Source organism: Dioscorea cayenensis, chromosome 12, assembly GCF_009730915.1.
Source record: "Dioscorea cayenensis subsp. rotundata cultivar TDr96_F1 chromosome 12, TDr96_F1_v2_PseudoChromosome.rev07_lg8_w22 25.fasta, whole genome shotgun sequence".
NCBI lineage: Eukaryota > Viridiplantae > Streptophyta > Magnoliopsida > Dioscoreales > Dioscoreaceae > Dioscorea > Dioscorea cayenensis.
The window spans coordinates 20139950-20156052 of NC_052482.1; the positions used below are offsets into that span (position 1 = coordinate 20139950).

Below are 16103 nucleotides of genomic sequence, written 5' to 3' on the forward strand. Positions count from 1 at the left end.
CTCCATGTCGATCAGGATGTCGAATAGGTTCCACTGTCGAGATATACAAGTTCATATTAGAATGCCGATTATTTACCGAACACTATTACACAAACACAAATTATTAAAGCACTTACCATTTCTAGCGCTTTTTATCGTATTCTTCGCTTTGGCATGAAGAATAATGCCTCGATTCTTGTTTTTCATTGTCGAGGACGCACGACATGGAAGTGGCCACTCATAATTATCGGGAGGATGACGATGTCCACTTCATGCAAGTTGCGCCGGCATCTCCAATCATAGCCATCGTGGATTCATGTGCGTCGTCGCCTCGCTTTGACATGAACAAGGCCAGCTGTCGGGTGATGGAGGCGCGCCTCTTATAACGATATGGCACTACGCTCATCGCTCTTTTGCAAGATACATACGAATCGCGTCCCATCACATCGCTGCGCGACCATCTCCTTCCCCTCGAGCAGTGTCGAATAGATTGGCCCGTGTGGTGCTGACAGAGTCATTCTTCCACACGATGGCTGTCGTGGTTGAACGGAACAAAGACATGTAAACAATGTTGTAAGTATAAAATTAAACGTTAAAGTATAAACTTTAAATTCTATATTGAATGTTTAAGCGGTAACTGTAATATTTAAAGGGTATCACTTATAAGTTAAATGTTATCTCAGAAATTTTTAAACGTTAACGCTCCTACTTAAATGGTAACTAAAAAGCAGTTTTAAACAATATCATAAAAAAACTTCAAACTTACTTGTCCATAGGGGCGCTGAGGAAGATCCTTATCAACTCCTCGCTCGTACTTATTGAGGCGGGATTGGCTAACGTATTTTTTTTCTTCGAACGAAGACTTTCCGAAGTTCTTCTACTTTTTATCGGCTTCCTTTAACGAGGGCACGCACTGCAGAGATCAACGGGAGACACTTCTTTACATGCTTCTTGTTCTCGTGGGATTGTGTCCGCTCGACGCGCAGACGGCCACCGCTGGTTCCACCGTGAATTCCACTTCGTTGAGGATAGACTCAACGACCTTCTCAACCGCGTGAGTTCCACTCGGCAGCAAAGATCAATGGGAGACACAACGTTGTTCGGTTGTTCTTCTTCATGGATTGTGTCCATCTTTGATGCCGCATCGCTCACGCCACGGCTCCACCGTATGCATGATGTCGTCAACAACGAGTCGACGATCTTTTCCACCGCCGCAAACTCGGCGCCATCTTCAATCTCCTCCACCGTGATGGGCATGTCATCAACGTTAACAACATCGCCAGCCGATGGTGCTGCCGCCGATGGTGCTCGCTATTATTTCATCGTCACCCAAGACGCGGGTGGAGACGCGAGGCATTATTGTTTTCCTCTTTTGCAAGCTACTCGAATGAGGCCGTCTTTGAAGGGCCACCCCGATGACGTCCTTCGGATGATCTCGATGAGTCAAGAAGGGCGGCTCTTTGCAGTATACGACTCCAACTCGATGAATGCTCGTGAACGGTGTCCTTTCGGATGATCTCCCGATGTCGAGGGATCATGTGAACTTTCAATTCGACCCACGGTCTCCACTCACGGGTGTCAAGTAGCATCGCCCATTAACTAGATTGACCGCCATAATCACAAGCCTGCGACAATAATAGCACATTGTTAAGCGGAAATGTAATTTGTTAAACAGTAAACACTCAGTTCTTAAACACTAATATCGCTTTTAAGCGATGGCGTATACTATTAAACGAGATACAAATAATTAAACGGAGACGTAACTAACTTAAGCGGTAAAAGCTCATTGTTTAAACGGAGACCTCATTTTTTTACAATCTGCAACCATATCAACTCGAGCAGGTAAACGTAGATTATAAACATTACACAAAAGCACAACAATCGGAAAAACCATTTTCGATCAGTATACATAGAGCGAAAATGTAAAACAAAACAAAAAACCCTAGCTGAGACATCTCCCTCGAGACTAACAAAACCCCGATGATTAATCCCTCGAAAGCTTCAATGTCTTCCAACAAAAAACAAAAATCACAAACCAAAACCGAAAAATGTCTCTTCGTAATGTAATAGTTAACAAAAACCATAATGAATACCTTAGACCGCAGAGTGACTAAAATGCCGAATACTTGCACGGGACTTTCTTCGAGACGCCGGTGGAAAGGGAAAGAGTCTGATGGGAAGAGAAGAGCTGGAGACGCGAGTTGAGCTGAGTCGCGAGTTGAGAGAAGACAAGCACTGTAATGCCTAAGAAAAAACCCACCCACTTCCTCTCACACCGAAATGGGTGCAGTGCACGACTTCCCGCATAAGGGCATTTTCAGTCCATAAAATTTTTAAATACACTCCGCTTTAATGCTCATACGTACTTTGGGGGTTTTCAAAAATCGTGGAGTTGAAAAGGAAGGGGTTTTTAGGGTATTCAAACTATGGGGGTTTGTTTGGCATTCTAGCAAAAGTTTGTAGGGTTTTTTTGCAATTTCCACTAAATTATAACATGAAATTTTAAATTAAAAAAAAAACTAAAAATAGTATATTTATATAATTATATAAACTTATTTCAATTTTAATAAATGCAAAATTATTAAAAAAATATAAATATTCTTTGGAAAATCTTGAATCTCTACCGACAGAAAAAAAACAAATCATTTATCAGAGGAGGAAGATGATAAATAATTAATTTAGTAACACCTGAGGAGTTTTCATTATTTTTTTTACTAAAATTTATTGTATTTATATTTTTTTAAAAAAAGAGTTGTTATATTTATATTTACATAATATAACTCTTTTTTAATGGATTATTATTTTAAAAAAATGGATAAATCGTATTATATAAATAACACTATTTTTTTTTCTACACAAAGCTCAAATTCTAATTTCAATAGAACTTAATAATTATTATTAGTTACAGTAGTCTGATAATTCAAATTATCACAGTAATTAAACATCATAAAAATTCAAATATTTGACTTCAAACTAAATAGGTAATGGACAAAATAACATGAGAATATAATTAGGCAGGGGCTCTCATAGTCTCATTTATGGACAGAGTTCCTTGATTTCACGAAGCGTTTCTTCCAAACAAGAGTTGCTCCTCATCATCTCCACCTACAAAACAACCAAAACCATGGAAATAAGAATTACTTTTTCAAATTTACATTAATAAAATTTTCTTTATAAATTAAGTAATTCTATTTTATTTTTAAAAAATTATGTGCATTTCACTTCACTCCAAGAAGAACATTCAAAATAGAGAAGTTCACCAGTAAGAGTCCGAATAAGATCGCGGCTTCGACAAAGGACCGAGGCCAAAAGGATAACCAGAAGCATCCCGGCGAGTATTGCGAAAGGCACAAAAGGCAATGGAGTAAACCGCGACGAGAAAGAGAAGTACAACAGCGTTGATGATCGAGAGCTTGTGCCAAGCATTCCTCATTTGCTCCAAAACTCCGGCTTTACACGAGTCACATTCGTAGCACAAGATGTTCTCCATGTTGTTCCAGCGATAGCAATCTTCATCTTGCGCTGGCGTTGCTGCTCCTCCCTCGTACTTGCACGTCGTTGGCGGTTTACAACATCCTGACTGTTTTTCATATTCAAATTTTCAAATTATTCACCTATAAATATATATTATTTAATAATTTTTTTAAGAACCATGAAACATGAGAGTTATTTCTGATTTCTACACTAAACAAATATATATATATATATATATAGTATTCACTTAAACTAAAAAAACCTCAACCTATTGACACTAGTATACTAAATCTCAGTGTAACTAAAAATCAGAGATCCAATCCGCAGAAAACTCATTTACACCTCACATGCAACTTATTACATTTAAAAAATAAATAAATTTAAAAAAATTATAAAAATTATTAAAAATCACTAGAACCCTCCCTCTTGAGCTCTGGTATTTTTAATAAATCACTATCTTCTTCTTCTTCTTCTTCTTCTTCCCGTGTAGTACTTGTACCTGAATGGGCGTGAGGTCGCGCTGGAGATAATCCATGGGCGTCCAAGTGACGACCTTGTCGCAAGCCTTCGATCCCACTACGCACGCCCTCGCCGTCCTCCAGTACTTGGTCGACTCCACCTGGTGGCGCAGCCAACCGGAGTAATCCTCCAGCCTATACTCCCTGTAGTTCCTCCCCTCCACCTCCGCCCCTCCTCCCCCTCCCGTCACCGCGAACCCAAACACGGTGATCCCCAGCAATGCCGCGATCATCACCACCACCGCCACCAGATACACTGACAACGCCCACGCCACGCCGAACCACGCCCCGCTAAATCCCCGCCAGCGAAACCAGCAGCACCAGAAACCCTAACCCTAGAACTGGCCCTTGAAGCGATGTCTCACATGTGCTTTTGCTCCGCGCCAGCCAGAGCCCGGCGGCGATAATCGGAATCGATGCCACCACTCCCACTAGGTTCAACCATCCGATCACCGCGTTGCTTGCTTGGTACCTCATCTTCTCCCCTTCTTTCTTCTCTGTTTTGGCTTAGTTTCTTAATAATGAATTCTGAGATTGGAAAGTTGGCAACTTTTTGGTAGTGGGTCTTGCACTGTCTCTAATTTATGATGATTTTCATGTTTGATTGCTTAAGTACTAAGAACTTGTTTAAATTTTAGTAGTTTATTTGAGATTTTGGAGTGCTTGTAGTTATCAATCATCTTGTGGATTGATAAGCTTTATATAAAGCCCATGCCTTTATGTTTATCACAGGGAAGCCGTGCTAATCATTGGTCTGATGGAGTCTTTTCTAGAATATTATTGTATTGATGCCTAACATCTTGAATTGACTGTCTGATTTCTTAATGCATATTCTCTTATAGTATCTTGCTAATTTTGGTCTGAGTTGTGGATTCAGTTCCAGTTTTGAAAGAACACAGTTAGATTCATTGTAGAACCTTTACTAATTAATCAATGATATCGAAATACAAAATCATAACCTGAGTCTGGTTGAAATTTTATAGCTAGTTTAATGTAGTAGATGGTTTTTTGTATTATATTTGAAAAGTGAAATTACACCTAGCTTTTCATATTCTTGACATAAAAATAGGATTGGTTGAACTTGAGATTTCAGTCATAAACAATGGAATTGGATTGATTTGGGTAGTATGGATTGAAGACAAGTACCAACGCCCTTTTATTTCACATTGAATTAATCAGCATGGCATGTTAAATAAACAATTTCAATTTAGGAGCTGAAAATGTAGTATTTTGTTTTAAACTTTGCTTTTAATATTTGCTAGCTACTGCGAGCAAAGACATCATGTTGAGCACAACTAATGATCTTGTGTATTTCAGCATATGGAAACTCACACCACAGAATTAGTTTAAGTTTGATATAAAATGATACAGAGACGCACTGTAAGAATCTAATAGAGAACCTCCAAGCAAGCTGTTCTTCCACATCCAATTCAAAGCATTACACATGACTCAGATATGTTACAAAAACAAACTGAAACTTTTATAAAGAATGCAAAATACGACATGCAGGTACAATAACAAAACAATAAATAAACGCATCATTTGGAACAACATTGACCTAACCATCACTTTGGCTGGAGCATCAAATGCTCATTGCTGCACACTTGATTGCATTTGCTCTAACTAACAGCTACCTCTAACCTGATCATTGGCCTAATTCACTCATTGCCGCACATCATTTTGTTCAAATTCCAGTTGCTAGCTATTCTGCAAAGAAAACTGCTTCACCTTAGAAGTTACTTAAAATGAGTGAGGTGGTTCTGTTTTCAGTTCTTTTTCGTTACTTAGTGTGTTCTATCTTGATCAAACATTAAAAAAATTTCAAATGATCAAACCTCATCAGGAGATGCTATGATTGTAGCTGCCCTAGCTCTTATTTGTTGTAGTTTCTCCAAATTCAATAGAGAGCTAGAGTTTTCACCTGCCATTAACACCATGATCACAACCAACTTTTTTAAGGTTTTTAAATGACTAGTAAAAACCCAACCCAAACTACTTACCCAAAGGGTGTTTTCCATCTGTTCCAACCATGTTGCTACTCTGACTACTTTGTTTCGCTTTAGCCCCAGCTTCATTTCTTCTTGCAGATCTCTCTTCCTTGGTTTGTGAAGAGGACTTACTAGATATGAAAACAGGGCTTCTTTTATGCTTCTCTCTGTATAATTCACTGTCATGATCACCCCTCACACAAGTTGAAACTGAGCCTTTGTAGGAGTCCCTTCCAAAAAAAAGACAAACTTTAGGCTCAACTTTGTTAGTGTCTTTGATCTTCATAGGTTCTTCTTTCACTAATGCATTCCCAGTATCAGTGACAATATGATCACATTCCCAAAATCCATCTTTGCATGTCTCATCAAACTTGGGATCACCGTGCTCTACAAGAACAAAGTCATTCCTAGTGAGAAGATCAAGATCATGTTTCCGGACTGTCATTCCTGAATCCATACAATCTGCAAAGCTCATCCCAGAGAGCAGCATCCTTAGGAAGCAGCTCCATGCCGCTGGATGTACTGCTTGAACTCACTATGAAGACTCGAAAATGGCTGCCAAGCATCATACGGATAAACAAAGTGTTAATACATGTGTCAAAACTCACTCCATTCGAACCAAGTGCCAAATATACAAGTCCATTAGTTTTATAATCACATTTAAATTAGATGATTCATAAATGGCAGTGAGAAAAACAACACAGTTGTGCCCAATGAACCAAGTGTCATTGTAGTAAAACAGAGTTTTCATCTATAAACGTTATATGCATGCACGCACACACACCTGCCTATTCAATCATGTATTGGTGCCAATATTATATAGGTTTTAGTGAAACAGGATCAAAATGCAGGGATTAATTAGGAGGGGTTGCAAAACCTCAGCATGGCAATCCAAGGCAAGACGGAAGAACATGGCAGAGATGAAGTGCTTCCCAACAGACTCCGCAAGCTTAATCTGAGCAAGCCAGTAGGATGAAGACTCCAGCCTGTTAAGCCTACACTTGGTGCAGTTCTTAGCACTCTGGTATGGTGTCTCCGGTGCCACACTCTTCACCAAGGACACAGGTGTCTGTGTCATGTCCTGTTCACCATTCTTCATTGTCACCTCTGTTCCCGGTCTCTCAAATTCTTGATTGGTGATCTCTATTTGCAGTTTCTGAAATCTATTCTTAGAAGCATTCTTGCCATCATCAACAGTGGCTTCAGCCTTGAAGTTTTTCTGTAAACCCAACTTTGTGAGGCTCTCCACCGGCTTCGATGGCCTTGAGGTAGCAGTAGGCTGTCTCTTTGACAATAGGCTCTTCCTGGCAGGTATGTTTGTGCTCCTTGGAACACCAAAAGCCGGCTTTGGCCTATACGCATAGTATGATACTGTTAATGAAACTGGGTACTTAAAAATAAGAAATTTACAATGCTAAAAAGAATTCAACATGCTATAAAACAAAATGATGTTTGCATTGATTAGAATAATTGCCTGCTATTGGTGATTTTGGTGTTTCTGTCACCATCTTTCTTCTCTTTGTTTGCTGTTGCTTTGCTTTTGCCTGATTATATAGACCCAAGTCATGAGAAATACATATGCCAATTAAATGGAATATGAAATAGTGAAAACATGGTAAAATTCATAGTTGAGAAGTTTGAGAAAGTGAGAAATGGAGACCTGGAAAAGCAGTAGAATGGAGATCCATGAGGAGTGTTTCAGAGGCTTTGAAGAAGAGTCCAGTGTTGAGGAAGTTCAGGGTGAGAGGGAAAATGAGAACTGAGAACGATTTGAAGTTTTTTGAAAACGAGGAGCGTGTTGCTTTACTTTTAGCCAGTTATTATACGCGTGGCAGTTTGTGATTGGATATCATGCATGGAAAATGCCTGCTTTTGGAATTTTGTAAAGATAGAAGATTATTACACGTCCATTATTTCTTAATATTTTGGTTGTATATAAAACTTGTTTAAATAGACGAAATATGAATTCCATGTTGCATATATTAATTTTTACATAGATTTCTTATTCTGTTGATAGTAATCACAAATAGAATAATTTTATATTTTTTGAAACATGTTAGTCATACAATTATTGTTATTTTAATCTTAATAAATCATTTTGAGTTTTCACCATTTTCGTTGATCTTGAATTTAAATTGGAACTTAAACTAGACTTTGTACGAGTTGATCAAAGTTTATTAAGAATTTGATAATTATTAAGTATTTTACACGTAGATATTTATATATATGCACTAACAATTTTCTATACAAATATAACAAGCTACACAAGGTACATCAGTATGAGGAGAAATTCTACCAGGATGTCAGAGGGGTATATGTATGTGAATATATTTAAAATCACCTGATTAATAAGAATTATTTACAGAATCCATGTTCTTACAATTGCAATCATCGATCAATGCATAACAACCACCTAATTTTTATTGTTGGCCAGCCTTTACCAATAAGCAACTGGTAAAAAATGGATGCAAGTGAAACAAATAAGACAATTTCTTCATTTCTTTTTTTAGTTCACTGAAGTAGCTTGCGGCATAGGCTTATTTTGCAGAAAATGTCTGAAAAGTATCATAGCTTGGCGAGGCCGATGAAGGGGAACCTCATGTCCAGCTCCAGTAATGGTTACAAAGGTAAGGCCTTGATAAACCTGGCTCCATCCACCAACCTATTAGGAAGAGAACAAATGAAAACTATAAGTGAAGTTTGGCCGAAAAAAAATATATAATTTAGAAGTTTGTTTGATAGATTTCATCGACTGACCTTTCCGTTGTCATACCATGGATACCAATTGGTGATGGTTGGGAGCTTGAGAGCATCGATTGAATATCTAGTTGCTGTCACAGGAACTACAGCATCTGTGTCTCCACTGCCATAGAGGAATTGGAAACATTGTAGATGTAGATGTAGTGACTAAACAATAGTTTGTCGAAAACTAGAAGAACTGGTTCCTTAAATTCGGTGCCGCTATACTGTCTTAACGACCAATGTAGCACTAGTCAAAGTTTATTGAGAGATTGCAAGACAGAAGCCAACACTAATGAAATATTCTTCACAACTAATAGGGGCATTTATTAGGCATTTATTATAGTTCAGTCTAGCATTGGAGTGAAGACCTCCTAGCTTTAAGTTTTAATCCAAGAATGAATGAGCTTTAGTTTTCCAAATCAGCATCACAAGCGCCTCACTAAAAGAACAAAGGCATGAATTCTGTGTATGCTTTAAACCTCTTCTCAGTTGTATGAGAAATGATGTAATGAATTCAGACTCAGATAGTTTGCATACATCTATTATCAACTGAAATAACTTGATTCTATCAATGGGGTGGTCCTAAATTTTAAATTGCTTACAAGTTGTCGACAACTTAAATCACTAGCAGAAATCAATAAATGACACATTCACGTTGACACTATTGTGCAGCTTTATGTGAAATGAAAGAGAGGCAGGATAACAAAGAAAATGTGTACCTGAACACCCATATCCTTAGGCCTCCCGCAATAAGTTCACGATAAATAGGAAGCATTGATCTAGGAGAGTCTGCCCAATAGGTCCCAACAATATTACTGTGATGGGACAACCAAACAATAAATATGACAACTTAGCAAGCACCATTTTTTCCTGACTAAAATATAGCATACATTAAATCAAGATTCAAGACTATGCGTTGTACCAAAGAAAAACAAAGTCATCTAAACTTACCTGCATGTATCCCAAGCATAATTTATCCCAGTAACATTTGCATGGAGTGCCTTCTGAACTTCAGGATGGTTGTAATACATCCTGGCATAGCTTTCAGTGCATGGATCATATGCTCTGGACATCCAAGGCTGAGTTTGAATAAATATGCATATGAGATTCAAGATGTAATCAAAGTGTTGATAAAACTCAATGAAGCTTAGCTAGTAGGAAGCAAAGATTGGTACTGAGAACTTACATAATGGCCCCTAAAAGTGCGTTTGAGAGATTCAGTCATATTGCAAGTGATTGTGTATATACTGTATGGATCAATGTTACCAAACTCTAAACTGGCGGAGTCGAGGACCTTCACACACTCCATTGATGGATGTTCGGAAGATTGAAGGTCACAAGTGACCTTCAGATCTTTATAGGTGTCATCAGAGATCAAGCCATGAGTCCACCAGTACTCAAAAGTGCCCACATAGTCATTGTAATCATCAGTCACAGCGTTCCCCACCTGAAATCATGATCCAATTCAACAGCATAACACTAGAGCTCTTCCAAGTATCATTGCAACTAACCAAATAAAGAAAAGTTCTAGTTTTTACCATGAATCCCTTCAAGTTAATGATTGGATTCTGAATTCCCTTGTTCTTCCTATAAACAAGTTGGGACAATTGAGGAACATAGTGCCCTGCAAAGCATTACACAAACTAAGAACCAGAGTTGAAAACTGAGTTCAGAAAGGAAACAAGAGCTCAAAGCAAGCACCTGCATAGCTCTCTCCAGCAATATAGAAATCCCTATGTTTGTACTGAGGGAACCTCTCAAACCAATTCACAAGGAAATGGTACGCATCTATGGCTACAAACACAGAAAAAACACAAAGGAATGAAACCAAAGACTTCTCAGAGACCAAAACAAAAACATTTTGTGTGCATTCAATCAACCTGTTCTCTGGTCTCCAGCAGTGTACAAATCCGAAGACGTATTGGTATACGAGAATCCAACACCCGCCGGTGACTCCAAAAACAGTATATTCGCCACTGCCAAAACAAAGATCACACCTTTGAGGAAAATCCTCAAACACAAGATGGGCAAGAGATGATTATTGTTTTAAGAAAGGGAGGAAAAAAAAAATGGCACCTTTATTCCAAGCATACTGATTGAAGAACAGTGTCTTCCCGTCGGAGTTGATACGGAACGGACCAAGCTCCTCAGAAGCGCCATAACCGATCGAAGAGCATCCAGGGCCGCCATTGAGCCAGAGAACAAGCGGCGCTTGCTGAACGGAAGCCGGAGTCTCAACGAGCCAGTAGAACAACGCCCGCCCTGCCTTCTCGTTCACAGTGACGTACCCGGAGTACTGCGAGAAGGCCACGTTGGTCGGTTGCCCAGGGAGATGTGAGATCCGGTCAGCATCCTGGTCGGCGATGGAGAAGGTAGCCAATCCACAATTCAAGAGAAAGAAGATGAGCAGAGGCATGAAGGAAGGAGAGAACGAAGCCATTGGAGGTGAAGAGAAGGAGGAGGAGAAGAGAAGACAATGGAGGTGAGAAGGAGAAGCACATGGGAAGCTGAAGCCATTGATTGCGGCGGGAGTAAGAGAAGAAGAATCAAAGGTGGAAATTTTGTTTTACAATATTAAAAAAATCCGAGGACTTTTTTGACAAATTATTATTATTATTATTTTTTTTAATATTAAAGATTTGAAGGGAGTTAATGCGCCAGTTGGTAAGATCTATTTTTTAAATTATTGTTTAAATTTAATTAAATTTGGGATGTGTGTGTATATATATATATATCATGGTTTTAAGATTTTTTTTTTTTAAATAGAGTGAATTAAGGTTGGGTTGTATGTGCTTATTAAAATAAATATTTAATTTTTTATTTTAAAATCATTAAATTTCTAGCCTATGAAAATAAAATGTTTTTAGATATAATTTTTTTCTCATGTTTATAGACATTATTTTGAGAAAAATCAAATCCAAACAGGTCCGGTAAATGGGTATTTCGATGATAAAGATCACTGTTTTATAATTTGATTTTTTTAAAAAAGAATTTGGTTTGGTATAAAAAAGTTTAAAAAGAATTTACTAAGAATATGAACAAATTGTCAACAAGATTATCTTTTTCATATAAACTAACATTATTTTTAAAAAAATACGGGTTACAATAATGAATTTTATGAAATATAAAAAAATAAAAAAATGGATTGCCTTTCTCCAAGGTTTTTGATTTTTTCAATGTGAAATGGAATAAAATGAGTATCTTTCAACATGGATGGGCAAGCACGAAATCAAAACATGCGCATCATGAACGCATACATGCCTGTCTCTTTCACTATGTTGTCATTTTTGTGAAAAAAAAATCATAGGAAAAATAATAAATAAATAAGTTCTTAAGCAATAAATAATATTTCATTCTATATAAAACTAACTTCATTGAACCTTTGAATCACCAAACTTTACAAAACTTGACGCCTTTATTTAATATAAAAAATGACCTTAAAGATGAAAATTTGGGGGAATAAGTATTAAACAAAATCATTGCTTTGATTTGACCTTAATAGTTCTTTGAATATTTAATTAAATTTATTTTGTTTCATTGGCACTAAAGTGCAACATTGAAGAGTCATTTTCATATGTTATTTTCTCATGAGGTATATCTAATGACATCTCAACCCATGTCTCAAGCAACTTCAATAGTGGTTTTCATCATTGCATTTTAAGTTTTAATTTTTTTTCAAAGACTTATTAAATGATTTTGTATGATAATTCATGATTAACAATAAAGAAATTTTTTTATGAGAATGAATGTGTAAAGGTTGTACATGAGCATATATGTAAAAAAACCCTTTTTTTTATTCACAGTCCACACTGTATGTGCACATTACAATCAATCATGTTGTAATTAGTCAATGCCTAACTGTTTTTTAATATCAAGAATTATTTATTTATTTATTTATTTATTTAACATTTTGTCTTCATTAATAAATGGGACGGATCATGACTCATGGACTCATGACTCTGGGTGTGAACTTGGAATGAGAAAACAACAAAGAAGGGTGGCCAAGTGGAGTCTTTAAGTTGTGGTTGTGCGAAGTGGGTCCCATTATGAGCTGGACAACGAGAGATTGGGAATAGAGTGGATTGATTTTTTTTTTCCTTTCTTAATTTATTTGTTTTCATGCAAATGTAAGCTTGATAATGATCTCCGCATGCTTGGCTTAAATGACTTCTTATTTTTATTTTAGAGGTAAAGTCTTTACAACCACGTAAGAAGGTAGATTTTTTTTTAATAAATAAATCACAATGCATTAAAACAAAACTGGAACAAAAAATAATAAAACAACAACAATAACAGAAGCTACATATCTATAAACGACAGAGTAAAGAAATCTACAAAGAATGGAACTAAAAAAGACAAAACAAAACACCACTAGAAACGGAAAACCAGAGAAGCAAGTAACAAAAAAAAGCATGAGGGTGAACATAGTTGATGAAGTCCAAAAACTGCCAGGAGACGGACCCCAAGCAGCAAGAAGACAGATTTCTCTCAACCAAATCACTTGCTTGAAAAAAATCAAAAATTCTATCATTTAGGTTAATTTGAATTGATTAAATAAATTATATTTGATAATAACTTTATATAACTTACCACTATAACAATGATGGGCGATTAAGATATTTGACTTCCATATGGAAAGTTGAGAGTTTGACTCCTTTCTAATATATGGGTGGTGTTTAAAATAAAAGTATGAGTTGTAACTACTCGCACAGTTAAAATATACTATTCTCTTCAGTCTTTTTATTTGTTTCTTATTAGAGGTACTTATTCATTAAAAAAATTTGTGATGGATTATATATTATTTTTTTTTAAATTTATCTTTTATATATAACATATTTTTAAAGTTTCTAATAAATTATATTCAACTACATATTTTTTAAAACATATTTTAAATAAGAATAAATTTGGAAAGTTAATACAATTTTATATAAAATTTAGATTGGAAACTAATTTCAATTGATTTTTTTTAATTCATGTGAATTAGCTAAAATGAATAAGTAAAAAAAAATGAGAGAGTATATATACAATTTATTCTTTGATAACATATGAGTCCAAATAAGATGAGATTTTTTTTTTTTTAATTTATGTTATGAATGTATTAAAATAAATATGTAATTAAAAAAAACTCGTTCCATAATTATCTTATTTTTAATGTTTTACAATCGTTTGTGAGCGAGACTAATATTTTAATTCAATGAAAGTAAAAGAAAAAATTGAATGATAAATAAAAATAAAAATATAGTGAAGATTAATTGGGCAGGAGTGATACAGTTATTATTACTTTTGTTGAAATTGAAATTTTTATTTTTTAAATATCTCCGTCTAACCAATATACATAAATAAAGTTAAATATGCAAAATATGCTATAAATATTTCTTAGTCGATTTTGATAATCCATCTTAAGATTTAGATAGAGAAGTATAATTAATTTTGGCTTATCATTGCTTCAATCTATTAATTAATTACAAATAAGACTATGTTTAAGCTAATGATAAAGATTTATAAAATAAAATAAAATTTTGGTTTCAATTTACTTAAAAAAACATAAGGTGATGAATATGGCTTGCAATAATTTATATGCGACATGAATTAAGTTTGGAAAGGAATATAAAATCATGACAAAAATTGCAAACATAATGGACAAAACTTTGAGTGCGATATGCAATTAATTCAGTGAAGTATTTTCTTCAACTTCTTTTGGAATTTATATTCAATGAAAGCTCTAGCTAGGACTTCATTATTTTTTTCGTAAGAAATAAAGCATGGTGTCATTCTTTATTTATCACTCCTTTTCTCCTTCCCCTTCATGATGACAAATTGAGATAAAGATAGATTTTGGTGCTTGTGTTTGATGTTTATCTCCAGTTGATATTTTTCTTAGTGTTAGTTTTATGATAGATAAGCTTGAACTAAACTTAAATATTCATATGGTTTTACCATTTTAGAATCACTTAAATATTCTTGTTATGATACAGTAGTAATTATTTCCATGGAAGAGTGATAAATAAATACAACAATAAGAAAAAAAACGTTATAATATATACATATCCACAAAATCATAAGACATACTAAAAAGTATGTGGTCTAACGGTATCTCAAGTTTCCTTGTTTGGAAGAGACACAAGTTCAATTCTCTCTAACCGTGCTTCTCAGCTTCAAGAGAGCGAGGACGCATGATAATTTCCAATCCACGAGTTGATGCTTGTCACCTTCCCTACTTCCAAAATATATATATGAGACATATGTGAATGCAGTAAGATGGCATTAGAAATTTTTTTTAGCTTTCCTAGATGGATGAATTTAAGCATGGTCATGACTCATCAAGTTCCACGTGGTTCATAGTCTATTCTCAAAAACAAAATGCTTAAGTTTGTTTTTTTAAGAAATTTTCTGGACATGATGTGTTTTCAGTTGAGTTTGCTTTTGTTTATGCTTTTCACTGTTAGTGGGATCTTTTGTTTTGATTGTCTCTTTTCTTACTATCTTTGACCCTGTCTGTCAGTTGGTATTATTATAATATTATTTGAGTCTCTTGTGTTGTTGTTGAGTCAGTTGTGTTATTGTACTTTTTCCCCCATTCAATTTAAATGATTTATCAAATATTAATATACCAAATGATAGTTCACATGGTATTGTATGAATAATGCAATTAATTAATTTACCTGTAAGCTTCAGTGGAGAAGACTCAATTTGTTTCAAAATTTAAAAACAAAAAGTTTTTTTTTTTTTAAGTTTTTAAAAATAATACCCACTAAAACAATTCATAATAGAATATTAGGACGTCCAATTTAATTGTTTTTCCTTCTTTACACATGTTTAAGTAATGTAATTTCCATAAACATCCAAAAAAGTCATCTTATATTGAATATATACATTATGTTTGAAATAGTTAGATAATATTATCCATTATTTTTTTATTTTTTTATTTTAAATTCATGGATGGTGTAAATATATATATATATATATATATATATATATATATATAGCTTATACATACAAGCAGCCCATAAGATAAATATTTTATATCTTAAACGAAACTATACAATTAGACACAAACTATAATATTATGCAAAATTCAAAGTTCACATGAAATTAACAGGTGTAGTGTCATCACCTATATCAGCTGAGTTTAAGCTTCATTTGACATCAATGATTCAGGCTAAACTTGTATTTAAATGTGGGGTTGAACTAATTAGGCCTCATACTAACCATAACGGGTCATTTGACATCAGTGATTCAGGCTAGCAACTAGAGAAGAAAACAAAATTAATAGAGGGCCCATTCACTTGAATGATGGTATAGATTAAATTTTCATATTTAGTTTCTTTTGTTGTTTTTTTCGCTTTTGAGCTGTTTGTACCACATCTAGTGATTTGTTGCTCTCTGTTTCCTCCATCTCAGT

General features: G+C 35.1%; 2 protein-coding genes, 1 long non-coding RNA gene and 1 pseudogene across 4 annotated transcripts; 1 reads left to right on the forward strand and 3 right to left on the reverse strand.

Moving 5' to 3' along the window:
* Positions 1 to 2871: 2871 nt before the first annotated feature.
* On the reverse strand, positions 2872 to 5104 carry LOC120273538 (annotated as a pseudogene).
* LOC120273540 lies at positions 4354 to 7211 on the forward strand. The gene is made up of 3 exons (XR_005540561.1): positions 4354 to 4439; positions 6811 to 7024; positions 7113 to 7211. It is a non-coding gene; the product is annotated as an uncharacterized LOC120273540 (long non-coding RNA).
* Positions 5312 to 7923, reverse strand: LOC120273539. Of its 2 annotated transcripts, none has more exons than XM_039280167.1 (6): positions 7620 to 7923; positions 7434 to 7503; positions 6837 to 7311; positions 5972 to 6514; positions 5807 to 5892; positions 5312 to 5678 (listed from the first exon to the last, which is right to left on the reverse strand). In XM_039280167.1, the coding sequence occupies exons 1-4, from the start codon at positions 7645 to 7647 to the stop codon at positions 6452 to 6454; spliced, it is 636 nt and encodes a 211-aa protein (XP_039136101.1). In that variant the 5' UTR covers positions 7648 to 7923; the 3' UTR covers positions 5312 to 5678; positions 5807 to 5892; positions 5972 to 6451. The 2 variants fall into 2 exon arrangements, with proteins under 2 accessions (XP_039136101.1, XP_039136102.1); XM_039280168.1 differs by having other exon boundaries at positions 5312 to 5690.
* Positions 7924 to 8273: 350 nt separating this feature from the next.
* Positions 8274 to 11249, reverse strand: LOC120273536 (serine carboxypeptidase-like 27). Its single transcript, XM_039280166.1, has 9 exons — positions 10778 to 11249; positions 10582 to 10677; positions 10403 to 10495; positions 10240 to 10325; positions 9888 to 10148; positions 9653 to 9780; positions 9421 to 9516; positions 8717 to 8822; positions 8274 to 8621 (listed from the first exon to the last, which is right to left on the reverse strand). Exons 1-9 carry the CDS (start codon positions 11139 to 11141, stop codon positions 8466 to 8468), a joined length of 1386 nt encoding a protein of 461 aa, XP_039136100.1. The 5' UTR covers positions 11142 to 11249; the 3' UTR covers positions 8274 to 8465.
* Positions 11250 to 16103: the final 4854 nt, after the last annotated feature.